Below are 26,407 nucleotides of genomic sequence, written 5' to 3' on the forward strand. Positions count from 1 at the left end.
GATAGATGAGAATTCACAAACGGGCATTCTAAGTGGAGAAGTAAAACTGAAGCACAAAATTTGTCTGATACCGAGTAGAAATTCCAAGAAGCACTTTAGATCTGTGTATAGTATATAATTTTTTCCTGCGTGAAAAACACAGAATTCTGCGTTAACGCGACCCCTAAGTTTAACTTGCAAGTTATCTAAGCATAGCAACACCCACCCGTAGCACGCACTCCAGCAGGTATATTGCACTGGTCACCCCCAAAGTCAACACTTCCTTTGGCCGCCTTTCCTTCCAGTTCTCTGCTGCCAATGACTGGAACGAACTGCAAAAATCTCTGAAGCTGGAGTCTTATATCTCCCTCTCTAACTTTAAGCATCAGCTGTCAGAGCAGCTTACCGATCACTGTACCTGTACATAGCCAATCTGAAAATAGCACACCCGACTACCTCATCCCCATTCTATTACTTACCCTCTTGCTCTTTTGCACCCCAGTATCTCTACTTGCACATCTATCACTTCAGTGTTAATGCTAAATTGTAATTATTTTCGCCTTTTGGGCCTATTTATTGCCGACCTCCCTACTCTTCTACATTTGCACACTGTACATAGATTTTTCTATTTTTTTTTTTTTTTTGTGTTATTGACTGTACGTTTGTTTATGTGTAACTCTGTTGTTGTTTTTGTAGCACTGCTTTGCTTTATCTTGGCCAGGTCGCAGTTGTAAATGAGAACTTGTTCTCAACTGGCCTACCTGGTTAAATAAAGGTGAAATAAAAAAGTGGCTGAATTAATAAGTTCACGGGGCATCATATAGTGTTCGCTTTCTGCCGTGTTTGAGAAGTCAAAGCCCTTTGGATGAGTTATCTGTACAGCTTCCACTGCTTGATTTCCTGCTCCTCCAGACTCTTCTCCAAACAGAGCAGGCAGGCCCGTTGCCCTAGCGACTCCAGACTCCATACTGACACAGCGTGTACAGATGCTCCTTCAGAAAAGCATGTGCCAAAACTTTGTTCAATTGCACAATGTCTCTCGTTCACATTTGATTGTAAATGTCCAAACTCACAAAAAATGACATTCAGTAGCTCCTACCTATATATGTATAACTTAATGAGCTGGATTACCCGTCTTTGCAATTTGCTTATTTCCGTTCGCGCTTGTTAGCATATTTAACTAGCAGCCTCCATGGAAATTCGCTATTACTTGTGCTCATTTTATTAGCGTTATGGTAATAGACGCACAGCCAAAGGGCTTTTTCGGGGGGGGGGTTGTTGCTGTCCGCAATAGGCTGAACTGAGGGCTTGTAGGCCTGTTGTAAGGCAGGCCCTCACCAGACATCACCGGCAACAACGTCGCCTATGGGCACAAACCCACCGTCGCTGGACCAGACAGGACTGGCAAAAAGTGCTCTTCACTGAGGAGTCGGGGTTTTGTCTCACCAGGGGTGATGGTCGGATTCGCGTTCATCGTTGAAGGAATGAGAGTTACACTGAGGCCTGTACTCTGGAGTGGGATCGATTTGGAGAGGGAGGGTCCGTCATGGTCTGGGGCCGTGTGTCACAGCATCATCGGACTGAGCTTGTTGTCATTGCAGGCAATCTCAACGCTGTGCGTTACAGGGAAGACATCCTCCTCCCTCATGTGGTACCCTTCCTGCAGGCTCATCCTGACATGACCCTCCAGCATGACAATGCCACCAGCCATACTGCTCGTTCTGTGCGTGATTTCCTGCAAGACAGGAATGTCAGTGTTCTGCCATGGCCAGTGAAGAGCCCGGATCTCAATCCCATTGAGCACGTCAGGTACCAGTTGGATCGGAGGGTGAGGGCTAGGGCCATTCCCCCCAGAAATGTCCGGGAACTTGCAGGTGCCTTGGTGGAAGAGTGGAGTAACATCTCACAGCAAGAACTGGCAAATCTGGTGCAGTCCATGAGGAGGTGATGCACTGCAGTACTTAATGCAGCTGGTGGCCACACCAGATACTGACTGTTACTCTTGATTTTGACCCCCCTTTGTTTAGGGACACATTATTCCATTTCTGTTAGTCACATGTCTGTGGAACTTGTTCAATTTATATCTCAGTTGTTGAATCTTGTTATGTTCATACAAATATTTACACATGTTAAGTTTGCTGAAAATAAACACAGTTGACAGTGAGGACATTTCTTTTTTTGCTGCGTTTACATGTGACTCTGGATGACACCATAATGATGTTTTTCCAACATTAGGGCTGTTTTTTGAAATAAGTTAAATCTGCTTCGTGTTTTGTTTCCTTGCCACGATACTGACGTGTATTGCGATACTGGTATCGTCCTGGCCCTAATTCACAGTCTAACAAACTAGATATAAACAAGATCCCATGGTAAAGACAGCGTTGATGAACCTCGCAAAAAATAGTTTTCAACTCCAGACCCAAAGCCCATAGAGAGTAATTACACTGCTGCTCATTATCTTGGCTTATATTCTCGGCAGATATCAAAGGGTCGTCTCAGTGTAAATAATGCCTAATCACCGCTATGATGTTTCTGGGCAGAAAACATGGAGAAATACATTAAAGGAGGCCAAAGATGGAGAGGCAACGCCAGATTAGTCACACTCTAATAGGATAGCCTATGTGTGTCTGTATTGTTCTTCAAGAGGCTAGTTTCACTTTTTCTTTTTGGAATTTTCCATGTTTCATACTTTCTGGAACACATTTTTGAACATATTTGAAACAGAGCAACTCCTGTATCAAGCTGCTTAAAAATACACACTGACACTAAGGCCAAAGGTTGTATATGAGTAGTATGTATCTTTGCATATTCATAACACACTTTGATAGGATGGTTGTGATGAGGGGTTAAAAACAGCCAGGGACTAACCTGATTGGCTCTCTTCAGGTCTGACATCACCACTTCAATCTCATCGGCCCTGCAGAAAGAACAGGGCATGTAATCAACAAGGAGGCAAACAAAAGGCTTGGCACACAAGCAACAGGATGGAACAGTATAAAATAGCGTACATTTGTAGAGTGATAGATAACTGTGTGTTCACATGAGTGGGACTGAGTGTTAACATGCACTGTAATGTTCTGTAGGTGCATTTGCACACAATTCTGTATACAACTATACAATATATATGTACAACCATAACTGTATATACAGACTGGAATCCTACTATATACAGAAACCTGACAATACGTTCCTACTGTATGTGTTTGTGTGTTTGATAGTGAGAGCTTCGTCCTCTAGAGTTGGCTTTCTGCATGTCTCGTCCCGGCCTGGCCCATGCCCATTAAGACCCTCTCAGTTACACCCTAATCCTTCCGTCTCCCTGCCACTCTGTCCCTTCCTGAGCCATGAGGACAAGCCCTGCCGTAAAACAGAGGGATTACACTAATATCGTTTTTAGGCCTCCCCCTTAATACACACTAATCTCATATCATATTTTTCCATTCTGTTTAGCGGCCGGGCTCAAGCCCACAAATGGCATTCGACTTAGGAGTTTATTCACATCTCTCCATGCTTAACCCCAGGGTTAAAGGTATGCTTCGCTGGTTAGTATTATCCCACACTTTGTGCTCCTCCGTCAGCTACTGGACAATTGTTCAGTGACTCAATAGGATTTACTACACTAGAGTTGGAACTGAACGTGCATTTGAAAATGTGATATTTGACATTTAATTTGATATTCCCTTATCGTTTTAGAGGAACAGGTGTTAAATCCATTCCAGCAAATAGAAACACTATCGGGTTTTGTGTCATGCAACCAATTGCGAGTGTGTTTGTAAGTGTGTGTTTGTGAGTATGTGTTTGTGAGTGTGTATTTGTTTGTGAGTATGTGTTTGTGAGTGTGTGTGTTTTGGGTTGACGGTAGTACTTCTACCCTTGGTTTTTTAATTACCCCAGACAGTCAGAATTGCAGGGCTCAGATAACGGTTTCTTCTCAGTGGGCCCCTTCCATTTATGCAGGCTCAGGCTGTTGCAACGCTCACATGCTGAGTGGAGCCAAATGTTGCCATGCTTAATTTAATGGCAACATCTAATTATAGATAATAACTTTGAATGCTTTAAATTATGTTAATTGGTTTCGTGTCACATTTTATGTGCACGGCATATTTGTAATGAGCAGGGATTATCATTGAGATGCATTGTTATTCATAATAAACTGTAGATCAACTGCTTCTATAAAAGATTGCAATGTGATACCGATACTGCTGATTGAGACACGGCCACAAACAAATAGTGTTGTGGATGGAAACAACACACATGGGGCCAATACAACCCTCTGGCTGCAGTCCAAATCATATGACATTAAATCTCCTCTACTGTTAAAAGCATTCTGTGTTTGGACAACACAATCCAATTGGAAAAGCTTCTGGAGAGAGAGAGACGAGGAAAAGCTTTCCCAACCAGTTAGTGTTGTGATTTTAACAAGATACCCAGGCATTAACAATGTGTGCTGCTCTTGATACTAATGCAACCCAAATAGCATTGGAATTTGATAGTTCAATCAAGGTACAGATGCAAAGTATTATTAAATACCTTTGGATTTGCCTGGATTTGGGAATTAGGGAAAGGAAATACTGCTGTAACGCTGAGAGGAGGATCAGCGATTAGGTTTGGGAAAAGAATGTATTAACAGCGTGTGATCTGTGGTCATGGCACCGATGCACAATCCCCCACTCACCCCCATCCCCTCACCCAGCCGTGCTACAACACAACCCAGTTACACTGGGACAAGGACAATACACTGTCACATCACAACAAGACTGTTCTATTGGAGGGATACAAGGCAAGCTAAGGGAAATAATTTGTTGTGATTCTCCAGACATCTGATATGAAGCATACATATAGAAATAGTCAATGCATGGAAATCACTGCCCCAAAAATGCAATTGAATTTATTCAGAATGTCGGTAAATGTGGAATCTAAGCCGGAGACTCTGGGATTAAGACCAGAGCAGGCAGCACATTCTGGGGAACATGTCTTGGTTGTCTAGGTCTGGGCACCTACAACACCCCCACACAGTCAGTCACAGTAGTCGCTACCTGACCGCGTGCGGTAAAACCACATTCAGACCACAGTGAGAGTGAACAAACATCTCCCTCCGGGTGTACAGTGAACTATATTCACACAGTACAGGCCCTGACTCCAGACTACAGAGGACCGTAGGTGTTGGCCCTGCGCCTCTTCGGGATCGGTGTCCCTTCCACGGGACGTTTGAGCTAATGTAGGCTAATGCGATTAGCATGAGGTTGTAAGTAACAAGAACATTTCCCAGGACATGGCAGAAAGCTTGAATTCTTGTTAATCTAACTGCACTGTCCAATTTACAGTAGCTATTACAGTGAAATAATACCATGCTATTGTTTGAGGAGAGTGCACAGTTTTGAACATGAAAAGTTATTAATAAACAAATGAGACATAGTTGGGCTGGCTTGATACAAAATCTTGAACAGAAATGCAATGGTTCATTTGATCAGTCTACAACTTTGCACATACACTGCTGCCATCTAGTGGCAAAATCTAAATTGCAGCTGGGCTGGAATAATACATTATGCCTTTCTCTTGCGTTTCAAAGATGATGGTACAAAATAACGTTTGTTTTTTTCTACGTATTATCTTTTACCAGATCTATTGTGTTATATTCTGCTACATTCCTTTCACATTTCCACAAACTTTAAAGTGTTTCTGTTCAAATGGTACCAAGAATATGCATATCCTTGCTTCAGGGCCTGAGTTACAGGCAGTTAGTTTTGGGTATGCCATTTTAGGAGAAAATGAAAAAAAGGGGCGGATCCTTAAGAGTTTTTAAGAAAGGATCTGCTGTGAAAACACATTGATTAATGAAGTCCTTAAGGATGGAGTGTGAGCGGCGGGACACACCTGGAAAATCCCAATATCCCCTTTCCTGGAGGGTTTCCTGTTCGGCATCTGGTAGGCCGAGCGTAGAGAGGCCCGACATTAGGGTTGAGTAGTACAGGGGTTCCCAAACTTTTTTACTCAGGCTCCCCTTCCAGCATTGGGGAACATCCCACCCCCCCCCACCCCACCCCACGCGCACAATGTCTATTTCTATTGGCACAAGCACTGTTCATGACACAAACTGTTGATGGCGGAGATCAAATATTGCAGGTTTAAAGCTTATTTCCTGCAATTCTGCACATTGTGTGTATTCATGTGATATTTGAGTGACTCGAACATTACTACAAAATCTATGGGCTAAAAAAAACTAGCTAAAAGGACATTTCTGACAAGTTATAAATAGCTCTCTAAGGCATGCAATGACTAACATGACAAGAGGAACTGATGATGCGCTACCCAATTTTGAAATTTCACCTTGTGCATTCTACTATTACAACTTCCAAGCGTAAGTTGAAAGCCGGACCGAGTTCCTTAAAAAAGGACCCTGTGTTTAATAGTAGAATGCACAAGGTGAAATGTCAAAATTGGGTAGCGCATCATCAGTATTCCTCTTCTCATTGCATACCTTAGAGAGCTGTTTATAACTTGTCAGAAATGTACAGGTCAATCAACCCATGTCAGCTACCGTTTTTAGCTAGTTTTTAAGCCCATAGATTTTGTAGTAATGTTTGAGTCACCCCCGCGCCCCACAGTTTGGGAACCACTGGAGCAGTAGAGAGTGGTAGCTTTCTCTCTCTTGATGCATTAGCTAATGGCCACAGGTTCAAGTTCAGGGGTTCAGATTCAAGTTCAAATTCACAGCTCTCAAGTGTTGAATACAGAATTCAAATGTCATGAAGTTATAAACAAGACTCCCAGAGACTTAGGGAACAGTGCAGTTATAAACAAGACTCCCAGAGACTTAGGGAACAGTGCAGTTATAAACAAGACTCCCAGAGACTTAGGGAACAGTGCAGTTATAAACAAGACTCCCAGAGACTTAGGGAACAGTGCAGTTATAAACAAGACTCCCAGAGACTTAGGGAACAGTGCAGTTATAAACAAGACTCCCAGAGACTTTGGGAACAGTGCAGTTATAAACAACACTCCCAGAGACTTAGGGAACAGTGCAGTTATAAACAAGACTCCCAGAGACTTAGGGAACAGTGCAGTTATAAACAAGACTCCCAGAGACTTTGGGAACAGTGCAGTTATAAACAAGACTCCCAGAGACTTAGGGAACAGTGCAGTTATAAACAAGACTCCCAGAGACTTAGGGAACAGTGCAGTTATAAACAAGACTCCCAGAGACTTAGGGAACAGTGCAGTTATAAACAAGACTCCCAGAGACTTTGGGAACAGTGCAGTTATAAACAAGACTCCCAGAGACTTAGGGAACAGTGCAGTTATAAACAAGACTCCCAGAGACTTAGGGAACAGTGCAGTTATAAACAAGACTGCCAGAGACTTAGGGAACAGTGCAGTTATAAACAAGACTCCCAGAGACTTAGGGAACAGTGCAGTTATAAACAAGACTCCCAGAGACTTAGGGAACAGTGCAGTTATAAACAAGACTCCCAGAGACTTAGGGAACAGTGCAGTTATAAACAAGACTCCCAGAGACTTTGGGAACAGTGCAGTTATAAACAAGACTCCCAGAGACTTAGGGAACAGTGCAGTTATAAACAAGACTCCCAGAGACTTAGGGAACAGTGCAGTTATAAACAAGACTCCCAGAGACTTTGGGAACAGTGCAGTAGGTTAAGGTGTTGGGGCTCCACAATTCTTCTACCACTATCCAGAATGCTTAATCATAAATACTGCAAATGTGCTGAATATGATGTAGTCTGTTGAGCTCACCCTGGATGCATTTTGAACCCCGATACCTGACATTAAAACGTCACCACCTCAGATGACTTGAGCCAGAGTGAACCGAAGGTGTGCAAATGGCCCCTGTAGTGGTGCTGAAGGTGTGTGTTGGGGTTTTCTGGTCAAAACCAGGGGCCGGGGCCCTCTTCTCTCGGCCGCCCTGACCTTTCCATCGCCACCTGTCGGAAATGAGCCGTTAACTCCTCTGGTCGGGCTCTGTGGCCGGGACAGGTCCGGAACGCTACGATACGCCTCCGGTAATCCTTTCCTCTTCACCACTTTATCCCTCTCCCGCTATCCCTCTCTCTCTCTTCCCTTCATATCCTGTGCCCCCTTACTCCCAGCCCAATCCCCCTGGGCCAGCACGACATTTCACAGATTTAGCCCATTAGATTTTCATTTTCCTCCCGCTCTCTTTCAGCACAGCCAATGTCGCCTTGGAGATTGTTCGCTTTCCTCCTTTGTCTTTTTTTCCCCCCTCACTCACTTACTCGCTCCCTCTTTCTCTCTTCTGGTGTAGTTGCTTAACCTTTCTGCGGCTGGAGAGGCAAAATGGCCCCCGGGGTTTGGCTCTTCTCGCTGTGTGTGTGTGTGTGTAGGAGGAGGAGAATGGAAGGCCATGTTAACATGGCCATTCTTCACACTGATGTGGCCGGGCTGCTCGTCACAATATTGTTCTCCACTTTTATTACAGTTTCCACCCACAACAATCACACAGACCCAAGAGACAATGATACTGCTGGACCCGTAACACTCATTCACCAAGCTAGCACAGCCTATGCAGGAAGTACACATCATTTAGTAGAGCACCATGAACCATTATTTTATGTGCCTGGTTACAAAGTCCAGGAAAATGAAAAGGGTGGGGATATCATACATACAACACTCCACATATGATACCATTCTTCCCAACATACAAAAGATGTCCTCAGAGGGAAGAAATAGCATTGTGCTGATAGTGTTGTTGCCCCGTTGTTGCGCTTGCCCAAAATTGAGCTAAAGCTAACGTCTGGAGTGAAATGTTCCAGTTCTGTCCTACAACACACACGGTCACACACATATTGTATTATGCTACCAGCCCTGACATGCTCTGCTGCTGAATCTCTCTATCAATCCAGAGCTGTTGCTCGGGCCATGGAGCTCTGCTTACAGTGTCACCGTGGGGGTTTGCAATAATATTGTGGAGGTCCGCCTGTGATGTCATTTGTAGCACTGGAGAACACTATAAATAGGCTCTTTTGGGATGGCTTGCCAGTCATAATATAATAACTTAGAGGAAGAGGCCTCTGTGAAAAAAGAAAGTGGGTTTTAAAGGGTTCTGGTGATGAAAATAGGTGTGTTCGTGTGCGTGGGATGTGTATCAGCCAGTCCCTATTCTGCAGAAGAAGAAATCTCATCTGACAGCAAGGGGTGTGATGGTGATGAGTGGAGGGACATTGGCCGTGGCATATCATAAATAGAGACAGAGAAAGAGTGAAAGAGGATGAGAGAAAGGAAGACAGATGAAGGAGAGCAAGACAGATGAAGGAGAGCAAGACAGATGAAGGAGAGCAAGACAGATGAAGGAGAGCAAGACAGATGAAGGAGAGAGACAGATGAAGGAGAGAGACAGATGAAGGAGAGAGACAGATGAAGGAGAGAGAGAGAGAGAGAGAGACAGATGAAGGAGAGAGACAGAGAGACACAGAGACAGAGACAGAGACAGAGAGACACAGAGACAGACAGAGACAGAGACAGAGAGAGAGAGAGAGAGAGAGAGAGAGAGAGAGAGAGAGAGAGAGAGAGAGAGAGAGAGAGAGAGAGAGAGAGAGAAAGCTCATCCCAGCCCGATGCCAAATCACAACACATCAGGGCACCGGGGAGGGAAACGGAGCTCCGACCGAGCAGAAATGCCACCGTCAAAAAAGCCCACCGCCAGCGTGCCCGAGACCATGTCATAGCACCGTGCCGGTGTCTGGGAGACACACACACAACCCGCGACGGGTTGGGGGGAGAGGCGTGAACAAACCTGACATTTTTCTCTTGGAGGAGCGAGTGGCTGAGGAAATCGGACTGCCATCAGGGTTTAAGGCTGCTCATTTGAGCGCCTGTCCACATGCGTCCCGTACGTGCAGGCCAACTCAAATAAATCAACACAGATCGCCCAGATACGGAGAAACAGACACTCACACAAATTACATGGATGTGTACATACACACACACACACACACACACACACACACACACACACACACACACACACACACACACACACACACACACACACACACACACACACACACATACACCCTTCTCCAAACAGACATGCGCTCTAACACAAACACACACACATCCCACCTTCATCTCTCTCCCCTCCTATAATTTATTTTCCCTTCTTCCCCTTCTCCTCTCATCTATCCTCTTTCCCCTTGTTCTCTCCCTCCCTCCCTCTCTCACCTCCCCTCCTCCCACCTCTGCCTGCCTCCCTCCTCACCCCTCCCTCCCCCTCTCTCTCACCTCTGCCTCTCACTCTCCCCTCCCTCCCTGCTCTCTCTGTGGGCCTGTCATGTGCTAGGCTGATGTTATTAATGTGCACAGCTCTGGCGAGGCTGAGGCCCTGCCTGCACCAGCTCAACTGGCTCTTGGCTCTGTGGGCACACATACCAACGCACATGCACACACATCCTGTCTAACTGCTCCACTAAAGACGGAGACTGGGAAAGAGTGGGCGTGAGAGAGAGGGAGAGAATGGGCTCTCCATGGAACAGCTTGAGAGATTGTGTGTGTGTCGAGAGTGTGTGTGTCAGCGTGTGTGTGTACTATATGTGAGAAAGAGAGAGCGCCATGTTCTACCAACTGAGCCACATGGGACCCCACATCACTACTTCACAGGAGAGGCATTTGAACGTAAACATTTATTTTTTATTCAAATACATTTTTGGGCAGAAATGCTTTCTGGAACGTGAACTTTCATGTGCCTTAAACGTTTATGCTATCTGAAATTACACATTTTTATTGTTAAATTACGAGCCTAGTTGGTTTAGCCACAGAAAAAAGATAGGAACTTTCCTGCTAGCCATGATTGGCTGAGATAATGGATGGGCTGGACATGCCAAGAGAGGAGAGAGGATTGGTCTGCCATGTAGCGTGCTTCTGTCTAGAACATGAGCTGCTAAGTATGTGTAGGTAATCCTTTCTAACTCAGCTTTTTTGAGAGATATCACAAAGAACTGCAAAAGTGTTGCTAATGCTCTCCACTTTCTGGAGGACGATTGTGCCATGCTGACTCTCTCAGACTCTGAAAACGAATCCCTGATTTAGGTAAAAACATATTAATTGAACCAGACATGGAGTCTTCTGAACCGGCGTTCAACAGTGTTATTGTCACAGAAGAAGTTGATCGAGTTTTAAAGTCAGTGGTATGCTCAGTGGAAACAGAGGATGATCGATAAGGAGATGGAGAAAATTCTAGCGTTTGATTGAAAATATGTGTAGGGAGTCGAAAAGAGAACACACAGGCTGTTGTATAAAACACCTGTCTCCGGATAACATCTTCAAACTAAGGGCAACCATGGCATCAGTGACAGAGAGGGAGAAGCATTCATCCAGCGAACAGTACACACATTTTCTGACAAAATTAGAAACATATACTATCTGAAAATGTAGCTAGCTAGACTCTGTTACCCGTATACAGTACCAGTCAAAAGTTTGGACACACCTAATTCAAGGGTTTTTCTTAATTTTTACTATTTTCTACATTGTAGAATAATAGTGAAGACATCAAAACCATGAAATAACACATATGGAATCATGTAGTAAGCAAAAAAGTGTTATCATGTAGTAAGCAAAAAATATATTTTATATTTGATATTGTTCAAAGTAGCCACACTTTGCCTTGATGAAAGCTTGGCACACTCTTGATATTCTCTCAACCAGATTCATGAGGAGTCACCTGGAATGCATTTCAATTAACAGGTGTGCCTTGTTAAAAGTTAATTTGTGGAATTTCATTCCTTCTTAATGCGTTTGAGCCAATCAGTTGTGTTGTGACAAGGTAGGGGTGGTATACAGAAGATAGCCCTATTTGGTAAAAGACCAAGTCCATATTATGCAAAGAACAGCTCAAATAAACAAAGAGAAACGACAGTCCATTACTTTAAGACATGAAGGTCAGTCAATCCAGAAATTGTCAAGAACTTTGAACGTTTCGTCAAGTGCAGTCGCAAAAAACATCAAGGGTTATGATGACACTGACACTCTCATGTGGACTGTCACAGGAAAGGAAGACCCAGAGTTACCTCTGCTGCAGAGAATAAGTTCATTAGAGTTACCTGCACCTCAGAAATTGCAGCCCAAATAAATGCTTCAGAGTTTAAGTAACAGACACATCTCAACAACTGTTCAGAGGAGACTGCGTGAATCAGGCCTTCATGGTCGAATTGCTGCGAAGAAACCACTACTAAAGGACACCAATAAGAAGAAGAGACTTGCTTGGGCCAAGAAACACAAGTAATGGACATTAGACTGGTTCCCACCGTGAAGCATGGAGGTGATAGTGTGATGGTGATTTGCTGGTGACACTGTCTGTGATTTATTTAGAATTCAAGGCACACTTAACCAGCACTGCTACCACAGCATGCGATAAGACATCCCATCTGGTTTTACACTTAGTGGGACTATCATTTGTTTTTCAACAGGTCAATGACCCAAAACACCTCCAGGCTGTGTAAGGGCTATTTGACCAAGAAGGAGAGTGTCTTCATCAGATGACCTGGCCTCCACAATCACCCGACCTCAACCCAATTGAGATGGTTTGGGATGAGTTGGACCGCAGAGTGAAGGAAAAGCAGCCAACAAGTGCTCGGCATATGTGGGAACTCCTTCAAGACTGTTGGAAAAGCATTCCAGGTGAAGCTGGTTGAGAGAATGCCAAGAGTGCGCAACGCGGTCATCAAGGCAAAGGATGGCTACTTTGAAGAATCAAACATATTTTGATTTGTTTAACCTGTTAGGGCTAGGGGGCAGTATTTACACGGCCGGATAAAAAACGTACCCGATTTAATCTGGTTATTACTACTGCCCAGAAACTAGAATATGCATATAATTATTGTCTTTGGATAGAAAACACCCTAAAGTTTCTAAAACTGTTTGAATGGTGTCTGAGTATAACAGAACTCATATGGCAGGCAAAAACCTGAGAAGATTCTGTACAGGAAGTACCCACTCTGACCATTCCTTGGGCTTCTTGGCTCTGTTTATTGAAAATTTAGGATCTTTGCTGTAACGTGACACTTCCTACGGCTCCCATAGGCTCTCAGAACCCGGGAAAAAGCTGAATGATGTAATTCCAGCTGCTGGCTGAAAAACTTTAGCGCCTTTGGTAAGTGGTCTATCAGAGGACCATCAGACTGAGGCGCGTGCACAGGGCGACCTCATGTTTTTACTTTCTCTCTCTTTGAACTAAAACACAGATTCCCGGTCGGAATATTATCGCTTTTTTTACGAGAAAAATGGCATAAAAATTGATTTTAAACAGCGGTTGACATGCTTCGAAGTACGGTAATGGAATCTTTAGAATTTTTTTGTCACGAAACGCGTCGTGCGCATAACCCTTATTTACCCTTTCGGATAGTGTTTTGAACGCACAAACAAAACGCCGCTATTTGGATATAACTATGGATTATTTGGGACCAAACCTACATTTGTTATTGAAGTAGAAGTCCTGGGAGTGCATTCTGACGAAGAACAGCAAAGGTAATAACATTTTTCTTATAGTAAATCTGACTTTGGTGAGGGCTAAACTTGGTGGGTGTGTAAATAGCCAGCCCTGTGATGGCTGGGCTATCTACTGAGAATATTGCAAAATGTGCTTTCACCGAAAAGCTATTTTAAAATCGGACATAGCGAGTGCATAGAGGAGTTCTGTATCTATAATTCTTAAAATAATTGTGTTTTTTGTGAACGTTTATCGTGAGTAATTTAGTAAATTCACTGGAAGTTTGCGGGGGGTATGCTAGTTCTGAACGTCACATGCTAATGTAAAAAGCTGTTTTTTGATATAAATATGAACTTGATTGAACAAAACATGCATGTATTGTATAACATAATGTCCTAGAAGTGTCATCTGATGAAGATCATCAAAGGTTAGTGCTGCATTTAGCTGTGGTTTGGGTTTATGTGACATTATATGCTAGCTTGAAAAATGGGTGTCTGATTATTTCTGGCTGGGTACTCTGCTGACATAATCTAATGTTTTGCTTTCGTTGTAAAGCCTTTGTGAAATCGGACAGTGTGGTTAGATTAACGAGAGTCTTGTCTTTAAAATGGTGTAAAATAGTCATATGTTTGAGAAATTGAAGTAATAGCATTTCTAAGGTATTTGAATAACGCGTCACAGGAATCCACTGGCTGTTACGTAGTTGGGACGATTTCGTCCCACCTACCCTAGAGAGGTTAACACTTTTTTGGTTACTACATGATTCCATATGTGTTATTTCATAGTTTTGATGTCTTCACTATTATTCTACAATGTAGAAAAAGGTAAAAATAAACATAAACTGGTACTGTACATAGAACACTTCTCCCGTTGAGTTGGGATTTTTTTTTTTTTACCTTTATTTAACTAGGCAAGTCAGTTAAGAACAAATTCTTATTTTCAATAACAGCCTAGGAACAGTGGGTCAACTGCCTTGTTCAGGGGCAGAACAACAGATTTTTACCTTGTCAGCTCAGGGATTCGATCTTGCAACCTTCCGGTTACTAGTCCAACGCTCTAACCACTAGGCTACCTGCCGATTATGGTTCATTGGTTAGCTAGCTAGCTAGCTACATGTCTAAACAAAAGACTCCACTATGCAAGTAACCATTTCACTGTACCGTTTACACCTTCTGTATCCTGTGCATGCGACAAATAAACATCGATTTGATTTGATATAGTGTATGTTTATCAGAGATGGTAATGTGAAGAACAACACGACCTGCACCAAAGTCAAATTAGGATAACGTTAGGCTAACGAGACAGTGTCCAAGTTCTAAAATTCTTAAGTAGAATGCCCTGCTTTTATTTCGTCACATTCACAACCGGAAGCTATTTTCTGTAATTAGCTCACCATTAACTTGTAAATAGTGATCTTGATGCAAGTTTATTTCCCTGTAATAATGAATAAAAACTAGCTCAAGTTAACCTGATATGGATAGGGGGCAGTATTTTCACGGCCGGATGAAAAAACGTACCCGATTTAAACTGGTTACTACTCTTGTCCAGAAACGAGAATATGCATATTATTAGATTTGGATAGAAAACACTCTGAAGTTTCTAAAACTGTTTGAATGGTGTCTGTGAGTATAACGGAACTCATATGGCAGGCAAAAACCTGAGAAAAAGTCAACCAGGAAGTGTAGGATCTGAGAAATGTAGTTCTTCTTTCTAGTCCCTTTCGAAACTACAGTATCTGTGCTGTTACGTTGCACTTTATAAGGCTTCCATTGGCTATCTAAAGCCTTCAGAAAGTGGATTGAGCCTTCTCCTGTCTCTGGGCAGAGTATAGGAAGGAGCTCAGTTACTGAGTGGTCTGCCTGAGGAATGAATAGTGAATACACTATTGTCCGGTTGGAATATTATCGCAATTTTACATAAAAAATACCATAAAAATGTATTTTAAACAGCGTTTGACATGCTTCTAAGTACGGTAATGGAACATTTTGAGTTTTTGTGTCTCGAAATGCGCTCGCGCGTTACCCTTTGGATAGTGACCTGAACGCACAAACAAAACGGAGGTATTTGGACATAACTATGGATTATTTCGAACATAAACAACATTTCTTGTGGAAGTAGCAGTCCTGGGAGTGCATTCTGACGAAGATCAGCAAAGGTAATACAATATTTCTAATACTAATTCTGAGTTTAGGTTGCCCCGAACTTGGCGGGTGTCTGAATAGCTCGCTGTGATGGCGAGCTATGTACTCAGAATAGGCAAAGTGTTGAAGGTGATTCCACAAATCAGATTTCCACTTCCTGCATGGAATCTTCTCAGGTTTTGGCCTGCCATATGAGTTCTGTTATACTCACAGACACCATTCAAACAGTTTTAGAAACTTTAGAGTGTTTTCTATCTAAATCTACTAATTATATGCATATTCTAGTTACTGGGCAGGAGTAGTAACCAGATTAAATCGGGTACGTTTTTTATCCGGCCGTGCAAATACTGCCCCCTAGGGCCCCCTAACAGGTTAAGACTTTGTCAGCTTTGATATGTTCATTATTTGAACTGGTTAGCTAGCTAGCTAACAAGCTAGAATCTAACCAAAACATGTTTAGAAAGTTGCTTTTAGTTGCCTGGTTTGCTAGATTGACATATACTAAATACATTTTTAAACAGATGGGTTTATTGGTGTTAAAATACACCAGTGATGCTATTTTGGACCACCAGGCTGCTGATGTCATGCAGCCTGTCATTTTCGTGTTTATACTTTTTCATAATGAAGTTGTCAGACAACAATAGAATGTTCATGATATAACTGTGACAACTGTCTACAGACATGTCGGTAGACGTAGTATAAACCAGCCTTTAGTTTTGAAATCTTTGGTTGTTTAGTACACTACTGTACTCACTCTGTTTAGCACACGACCTCACATGTGAATCCTTCCAGAAATGGGTGGGGCTAAAGCTTAAGAGGGTGTCAACAATGCTGAATGGGTGTAGACAAAGAAGAGCTCTCTGGCAGGTGTAGCAAAATATTCGAGGTCCATTTTCTCAAATGTGGGGTTACAAGTTTATTCCAAGCAGGATTACTTTCCCAATGTTCCTAAACTGTAGTGTATGATATACCATTTTCTAGTCTCTACTTTTATCCAATGTAAAAAAAAATATTAAAAAAATTGCTACATAAGACTAAATTGAGCTGGTGGGTCACATATGTGTTTGTGTGTGAGATAGCAAGCGAAGGGCCCTCTGTGGAAAGCACCAGAGCTGCTGTTTGCGGAGCCTTCTCGATCAATAGGACATTCATCTTTAAAGGAAACAGAAACACAGGCAGGCGTGCTCAAAGAGCCCAGCTCTTCATGATCTAAGACCTCTCCCATCCAATTTGGGCTGAGAAGAAGCAAGAGACTGCTGTTTTCTTAACCGCACGCACACCTGCAATGAGGTCACGCAGAGTGTGTGTGTGTGGAAGGCACCCCCCCCAGGTGTTCAGTCAGCCTCTACCCTGCACAGTGGGCCTGGCACTAGAGTCACTAGCTATATGGGGTGCAGTTTGTCCCTAGGGTGAGGAGATGGGCCAGGTACGTCCAAAAGCATTGGAAGACTGATTCATTCTCTGTTCAAACACTGTATTTTACAGGAACCTGATGTACTATGGGGAGATCAAAAGGTGAATGAAAAAGTAGCACCCAGACAGAGGTAAAGTGCCCTGACAGCTGGAGCTACCTGGGCAACCGTGTGTGTGTGTGTGTGTGTGTGTGTGTGTGTGTATGAGCATGTGAGTGCATAGCATGTGTATGTGCTTGTGTGTTACTGTAAGTTAGTGTGTGTGGGTCCCTCAACTTAGGCCTCCTCTAGGCACCTGACCATGGACAAACATCCTCTTACAGCTGTGCACACACCTCCCCAGGTGTTCAGTCAGCCTCTACCCTTCACAGTGGGCCTGACACTGTAGTCACTAGCCATTCTACCCACTGGCCTACTTTCTCGCTCCTTTTTCTCCCTCTCTGCAGTCTCTCTTTCTCTCTACCCCTCTTTCTCTACCTCACTCAATGGGGCTGAAGATGCACGAATAACAAATATCTACAGTCACGCAAGCACACACAATGTATACGCATCTACACACAAACAACAAGCACACACAATGTATACGCATCTACACACAAACAACAAGCACACACAATGTATACGCATCTACACACAAACAACAAGCACACACAATGTATACGCATCTACACACAAACAACAAGCACACACAATGTATACACATCTACACACAAACAACAAGCACACACAATGTATACGCATCTACACACAAACAACAAGCACACACAATGTATACGCATCTACACACAAACAACAAGCACACACAATGTATACGCATCTACACACAAACAACAAGCACACACAATGTATACGCATCTACACACAAACAACAAGCACACACAATGTATACGCATCTACACACAAACAACAAGCACACACAATGTATACGCATCTACACACAAACAACAAGCACACACAATGTATACTCATCTACACACAAACAACAAGCACACACAATGTATACTCATCTACACACAAACAACAAGCACACACAATGTATACGCATCTACACACAAACAACAAGCACACACAATGTATACGCATCTACACACAAACAACAAGCACACACAATGTATACGCATCTACACACAAACAACAAGCACACACAATGTATACGCATCTACAAACAAACAACAAGCACACACAATGTATACGCATCTACAAACAAACAACAAGCACACACAATGTATACGCATCTACACACAAACAACAAGCACACACAATGTATACGCATCTACACACAAACAACAAGCACACACAATGTATACGCATCTACACAAACAACAAGCAACACAATGTATACGCATCTACACACAAACAACAAGCACACACAATGTATACGCATCTACACACAAACAACAAGCACACACAATGTATACGCATCTACACACAAACAACAAGCACACACAATGTATACGCATCTACACACAAACAACAAGCACACACAATGTATACTCATCTACACACAAACAACAAGCACACACAATGTATACTCATCTACACACAAACAACAAGCACACACAATGTATACTCATCTACACACAAACAACAAGCACACACAATGTATACTCATCTACACACAAACAACAAGCACACACAATGTATACGCATCTACACACAAACAACAAGCACACACAATGTATACTCATCTACACACAAACAACAAGCACACACAATGTATACTCATCTACACACAAACAACAAGCACACACAATGTATACTCATCTACACACAAACAACAAGCACACACAATGTATACTCATCTACACACACACAACAAGCACACACAATGTATACTCATACTCATCTACACACAAACAACAAGCACACACAATGTATACTCATCTACACACAAACAACAAGCACACACAATGTATACTCATCTACACACAAACAACAAGCACACACAATGTATACTCATCTACACACAAACAACAAGCACACACAATGTACACTCATCTACACACAAACAAGAAGCACACACAATGTATACTCATCTACACACAAACAACAAGCACACATGTACAGTACTATACATAGAATGAATAGAACAGACGAATCCTTGTATTTCTATGCATTTAATCGGTAAAATCGAGATTACTTCAGAAAAACTGGGCCCAGGAGGTACCACAGAGGCAGGAGAGATGGGGAAGACACACACAAAAAATCATCAGTCCACATAGCCCAGAAGCGTGCGATGGCTCTGGTCTGTACATCAAAGTGCAGTTGGGTGTTTGGGAATTTTCTAAAACGGGCTCCACTGGAGCGATACACACAGTGGTGTGCTGAGAGCCACGTGTACTGGAGCCCTCAGCCCCCTGGCAATGCTAGCTACCTTACATACATGAACAAACACCCACATGCAAACACACATGCACACACATACCAAAACACCTCACTCCATTTAGACGGCAGTTTTCTAAATGGATAAGATCGTATTTGCCTCCATGGAGTTCTTAAAAGCACTTTGGTCAGTCCAAAGGTTAAGATGAATTCAAAATGGTGCTTTCAGCAGTCCCCCAAAAGACTACAAGCTAACTATAGTTTAAACATACTAAACAACAGAACACTTCAGTCTTGCTCAATACCTCTAGATCATCTAGATTTCTGCCTAAATAGACATACCCAAAAGTAACTGCTAGTCATGTGTAATTACATGATTCTGACATGCAAAAAACGTGGTATATTTGGAAAGAAGACATCTGAGAGATTATGAGGAAATGATCAGAAGATAGGAGTTACATAGTTCAGAATACAAAAGATCAAGCACACACAAAATAAAAACAAATCGTTTTTTATGTTGAAAGTAATATTTCATTGACAAGCTGTGAGTGAAGTATTGATGCCCAGAGCTGGAAACACATCAGATGGCTTCCATAAAATGAAAACAATATTAGAAAAAAATGGGATTAATAGACCTAACAACTAGAAATGGGCAGACGTTTTAGTAAGTGGTGTCAGGTAAGGTCACGGGACATTTCCAAGTGTCCCTAAACCTCTCCAAAGTGGCATATGACTGTAAATGAGATTATTCCAGTGCTATTACATCTTTCCAATCCCTAAATGCTATTTGTTCGGTATAAAAATACAATTTGTACCATATCAACCTCACAAACATTGTGGTGGTGTTATGGGGTATCCAAGGTACATTCAAGTGTCCTTTCAACCTCTCCAAAGTGTCCGAATGTGGTAATTGCACTGTTTTCGCACACTGGATGTGCCTAAAAGTTATTGTTCACTATAAGAACTACATTTCTACCACACTAACCTCTCGCAAACATTGTGGTGGTGTCGGGGGACATACAGGGGATATCCAAGTGTTTTTTCAACCTCTCCAAAGTGCCTAAACATTTAGCCAGGGCATATCCAAAGTATTGGTCCCACATTCAAATGAACTGTTTACAAAAACAATATAAAAGTGACAGATAAACATAAAAACATATATAAAATGTATTATTATCAAACACAAACTTGGTTACACAGGTGTCCTTCACTAAAATAGAAATAAGATTAACTATTACAATCCAGGTGTAGATTATTAGATTTCACTTTCACCATAGCTTGTGCATGTAGTGATAGTCTTTGAAGCAGTCCCTCTCTGCCAGGAAACAAAAAGCCAACTGACATTTCAGACAGAAGATCTGGCATTTCACCCTTTTCCCCACCTGTGTTTTGTGCAATACTTGCAGTTCTTCCTTTTGGCATGTGTGTTGGATAGTGGCGCTCACCTTGAGTGGGGCGTCTTGTGACGGTTGTGAGGTTGCTTTGGGCCCCCAATTCAGCCATTTCCAACACCAGCTGCTCTCGGAAGGCCAACTGGGAGAGATGGATTTGACCTTTTGCTTTGGCCATCTGCTTGTGGAGAATAAATCACTTACTGTAGCAATATCCACAAAGTGGTAAAAAAAAGTCTTATACCACTTCCTGGTCTTATGGAGGACCTGGTAGTAGCCTATCAGAGCATCAGATAGGTCGACACCCCCCATGTTGGAATTGTAGTCCTTCACAGAAACTGGGAAATTCTTCCTTTTTCACCCTCCTTGAGACATGGTTGTTATTGAATTCCTTATCCTGTGTGGTGAGCATAGTGACTTCCCTAGTGTCCTTCCGTTTCACAAAAAGCAGCTTGTTAGTCCTGATCCAACATACGGTCCCTCTCTCCGCTGTCTTTGTCATGTTGTTTACCCTAGTCTTGGGGAACCCAATTATGTTAGGACGAATGGTGCCACAACCCTCAATTTTCTTTTTCAAGAGGTCTGTGAAAAGTGGATGTAGAACCATCAGATGGGGTAACAACCTTGACCGGAAAGGGGTTGCTTGCTGGGGAGGAGTGGCTCCCAAATGTCATCATCCAAATCGACTGCATCCTCCACTCTGTGGTGAATACAATAAAGGGATGTATTGTTGTAAGACACACAGAATTACAGTTGACTACATTTACAAAACGACATTACTGTGAAGTAAAAACACCAAGCCTAAACTTTATCTGTACAGAGACTCGCATAGAAAATGTGAAGCACACACACACACAATGCAAACAGTAACACTTTGGAGACAAAAGCAGAGGTGAGAACCACAAAAAAACAATGGCCATGAGAGATTAGTGGCCTCTCCAAAGTTACAAGGATGAAACTTAGAACAGAAAACAGTGACCTAATATGACAATAACTACTTTGGAATTATATAACATTGAAATGACTTGTTACATAGGCCTATGTAAACTAAATCCAAAGCACAAAAAGCCGACAACTTACAAAAAACTAAATACATATACTCAATTAGCTATATATTCATGAAAATAATGTACTTACAGATCTAAAAGTGGATCCAATACTTCTAGAAAGCAATCTTCGTCGGCCGAGTCGAAATCCTCATCCAAATTGCTCCCTTAATCAGAGTCCGGCTCCAGTATTTTATTCAAAGCTTCTGTGTCGGTATGCTTATTCATAGCTGCCTTTTCTTTTTAGCTTCCTGTTCGATATTCTTCGTATTCCCCCCCTTTTGAGAAGCCAGCTTTTATGCTAAAGCGATGAAATTAAAGCGGTGAAATCTGTTTAGAAAGTAATGTATTGTGCTCGGTGTGTCTTGTCTCTGAGCCAGGTAACAATAGTTCGCATTTAGCCTAAAAGGTTCTAGGCCTTGTCAACTGCATATCCCTGGAGAGCTTATCTCATTGGCTACAAGACTGTCAATGTGCCATAGTAGCCAATCTCCTGTGTAATGGATGCAGGACACATATTTTTCATGCGCAAAAATATAGTCACTCAGTGGACATTTGATGTTGCCATTAAGTCATACATCATCAGATAATACTGGCAATAGGATAGATTCGTTCCTATCAACCTAAGGATTCATTTCATATCCCCCATTTAGCTATAGCTCAAGCATAGACCACATTTAAGCTTTGTAAGATGTTTGCTGTTTGGTGAAAACCTTGTGTAAAATAAACATTTTAACTCTCGGGTCTGGTGATCAATAATGGTAGGTCACAAGCAGACAAATAAGACATCCTCGTGATCTGTGGTGTCCCGGCTTTCAGTGTGAATCAACGTATTCTGTGATTATTTTGTGTATGCTTCACAACGCTAACCGGAATAGCAGCCATCTTGAAATTAGGTAATCGGCTCGGCCTGCCCTTATACATTTGTATGCCCACATATGGTAGTAAGTCACACCAAAGATTTTAAGGCACAGAACAATAGCCAAGATACTCAGCTTTCCGCAGACACCCTGCTTTTGCAGATAGGGGCTATTCTTCTCATACCAGACTGAATTGACCCCAAATATGGGGACTTTACATTTAAGAGGTTAATACCTGTATATATTTAATACACAAGTGTTGAAAGCTGGCTAAAACGACAGCAAAGGCAAAAAGGTCAAACAGAAATGCCAAACTTCTTTGTTACATGCAAAAAACACATTTACAATTCGCACATGCATATTAATACCCACTTGCACATGTGTGAAATAGGACAAATGAGCACCCACCAAATTATGATTGTCAGCAAAAAGCCAACGTCAACCGTAAATAGCCAGTACAATGCATTTTGCTGTGTGAGGATAGCATTCATTTATACAGAAAGCGATACCAGGTAAGCCATTTGTATCTGCTGTGTATGTTGCAGGGTAAAGGTGTTTTTATCTATATTGTCTTCTAGCCCACCGCTAGGAGGAGCATCCACTGTACTGTACTGTACACACACGGTCATACCTCCAGCTGGACTATTATCAATGCAAAATGAGAGACACACAGAGACAAACACACACACACCAAAAGACCTAATGCTCGAGGCACAGCAGTGCGTGTTTCGCTCTCACAAACACACAGGGCATACATGAAAACAAAAGCAAGCCAACTCCTCTAGGTAAGCAGGTGTGAGTGCCTCTGTGTGGAGGAGGAATAAGTCAGTCAGTCTATGCCTGATCCGGGGCCTGTGTGTGTTTGCGTGTGTGCCTGGGCGGGCGCGCTGCTCAGCCGAGCAGTAAATGGGAAGGCTCAGGGGAGACCGAGCCAGCAGCCGCCGCGCTGATAATGTGTGTGCGTAGGGAGGTCTGTGTTGTAAAGCAGTGCATTAAAATTTCAGATCGTGGCACGCTAAACACTGAGGCCTGGGCTTCTGTCTGCATCAATGGAGAGCCCCAGGCATGATGTGTGTGTGTGTGTGTGTGGGGGGGGAGTGAGTGTGGGGATGGAGGAAGCGGGGGACGATAGACACCTTGAGGGCCTGGGCCAAAACAGTGACATTCCTCCACAGACACATGAAAAAGGGAGGAGGGAAGGGGGAGGGGAGGAGAAAAGGGGGGAAAGAAGGAGGAATGGTAAGAGGAGAATTAGGAGGGTGGGTCGTACCCAAACGGTGGAGTGAATTGATGCATTCCATTATCGCGCTTCAGCGGTTCTCTCTCCTTCAAAAACACTCCTACTGTACACACTAACTTCTTTACAACAAAACAGAGGGACAGAGAAAGAGAGAATGTGTTTGTATAAAAGAAACAAGGGAGAGAAATAAATAAATAAATAAATAAATATAGTGAGGGAGTATAAAGAGTATGAGAGAGAAGGAGTATGAAAGGGAAAGAATGAGAGAGTGAAATGAGGTGGCTAAAGGAGAGGAGTAGCGAGTGAAGAACGAAGGAAGAGGGAAAAAAGTGGGGAAAAGGAGTCTTGTGAGGACCAAAGAACTAGAGTACACTACACACATATCACCTCATCAAGGCAGAAACCCAATTGAGAAGTCAGACATGCTCAGGTCTAAATTCAAAATCAATAGCACAGACAGGGCTTTGGCTGCTCTCGCACAGCAGAGTCCAGTTTTACGGACATGAAGACAGCAAGTCACAGCTGTTCTGAGGACATCAAACAGAGCTGTTTCTGAGAGCTAGTGGTCTTTATCCTTCTAGAACTTGTTAGGGGTTGTTTCTTTCGTACCAAAAAAATGCATGAAAAATGAAATGAAATGTATGCATTCACTAGTGTAAGTCGCTCTGGATAAGAGCGTCTGCTAAATGACTAAAATGTAAATGTATAATGTATCATCATTGGCTCATTGGTGAAATTAGCATTATGACAATATATTTCATTAAATCATTCAAAACCCTTTATTAATGCAATTGCAGACAGAAGTTGACAATCAGGAACATAGTACGCATGTTTCCGAGTAAGTCCTGCATCAAACAAAAGGTCTCAAGTTGTTTTATTAAACCGAAGTCCCGCCTTAGTGATGTCACTGACTACGTCATTACCTTTTTACTCCTGAGACCAAAACCCTGCATCCATGGCTATACAAACATAGAGTTTCAGTGTTATCTAAAAGCTAGGCAAAAAATGTCGTCCCCAAAGTTGATTTATTGTGGAATGTCTAACTTGTCTCTTATCTCCCACACTCCCCTGCAGAGTTCTGTCTCAGTCACACATTATGGTGAGAGAGAGAAAACAACTGTGGAACAATTCTAAAACGATATAATGAATATTGTTAATCTATAGTCTAGGACCCTATAAATGTAAGGAGGGAGGGGTCTTATAACCCTTCCCCTTCTATTAATATAACATAAGCATAATCAATTATTCTAATACACCAAAGATTTCAAAGCGAATCGGTATCTATAAATAAAAAAACTGGGTAACTTAATATAATGCAGAGACCTATGCAAAAACAATATGTTTATTAACACACATCATATGGCCTTTATGTAGATTATCTCTATAACTGCAGATGGACAGAGTATAAGGCATTGGGTAGAGACAGAGTGTGGCAGAGGGAGTCATCTCTGTGGGGTTGTGGGATTGAGGGGGGCCTCAGATCAAAGCATTATGGTTGGGGCCCCCGAGGACTAGCGCCTGTCTCCTGCTTTCTTTCCTGCTCATTACCATGCGACACACACGCATGCTTATTTAACATACTAACATACGCGCCGCCTAGCCCCCTTTGAGACAAGTTGGCAAGAACCCGCTGCTCTCTCATATACAGCTCAATGTTCCCTCCATACATGAACGCACACACACGAACCAACGCACAAACAAACCTCTCACCGTTTCTACCGGTGAGAGGTGGAAGAGACGGCCACAGGTAGACACACAGAGGGACCAGGCGGAAGGAGAGTGTGTGTGTAAGTGTGTGTCAGTGAGAAAGAAGATGCACTAGCCCTGCATGGATTACATAATCTACTGTAGTGAGATGGACACCAGCAGCAGAGCAATCCACATAAAAACATAGAAACTGTGTGTGAGTGAGAACATGGGTTTGGCTTCCAGCTGTGACCATTACTGTACCTGACCCCAGAGGGAGGCGGGGAGAGACAAGATAGGACCCACCAACCCATCAGACACCCCTCCTAGCACCCCCTGAAAGCCCTCCTGAGCACCCCTACACACCCACTGAGGACACACAAAAGTGAAAGATTGTGCTCCTTATAGACTCAAACAGGACATTTGTGCAAGAAAACAAACTCTTGCCTAAACACAAAGTGGCTAAACTGTAGTGTCCAAACACCCGGTGAGACCTGGAGCTGCTATCAGAGGACCAATTCAGATCCCCTAGCCACATAATAATACACACAGATACAAACGACCTGAGGGCCCAGCAGAAAAGGGTGGCCACTTTCCCTAACACACGAGTGGCCATCACCACTCTGCTACCACAAAAAAGCGTTCACCCTGTCACCATACAGAGGATGAATGCAAGCATTTCCCGTGACTGTGCCTCAAAACCCCATCCTGGATTTGGACAGCCTTTATAGATAGGTACATCTCTGCAAGGCCATGGTCCCCACCTTTTCCAGGACCCTGCAAGACATCACACTTAACCGCAGCTTCAGTACCTCACACATGAGCAACAGAGCAATGAGCAACCCACACAGACCTGTAAGACTCCCACCTAGAC

The 26,407-nt window shown here is 42.8% G+C and overlaps 1 protein-coding gene across 4 annotated transcripts in view; it reads right to left on the reverse strand.

The window, feature by feature from the left end:
• LOC115154268 (homeobox protein cut-like 1) overlaps window positions 1-26,407 on the reverse strand; it is a 203,485-nt gene that overhangs the window by 52,412 nt on the left and 124,666 nt on the right. For all 4 annotated transcript variants that reach the window (XM_029700318.1, XM_029700319.1, XM_029700317.1 and 1 more), the window contains exon 9: window positions 2,848-2,896. In XM_029700318.1, the coding sequence (XP_029556178.1) occupies window positions 2,848-2,896 (49 nt within the window). The remainder of the gene's footprint in view (window positions 1-2,847; window positions 2,897-26,407) is intronic.

The sequence above is a fragment of the Salmo trutta genome, chromosome 19 (assembly GCF_901001165.1).
Source record: "Salmo trutta chromosome 19, fSalTru1.1, whole genome shotgun sequence".
Classification (NCBI taxonomy): domain Eukaryota; kingdom Metazoa; phylum Chordata; class Actinopteri; order Salmoniformes; family Salmonidae; genus Salmo; species Salmo trutta.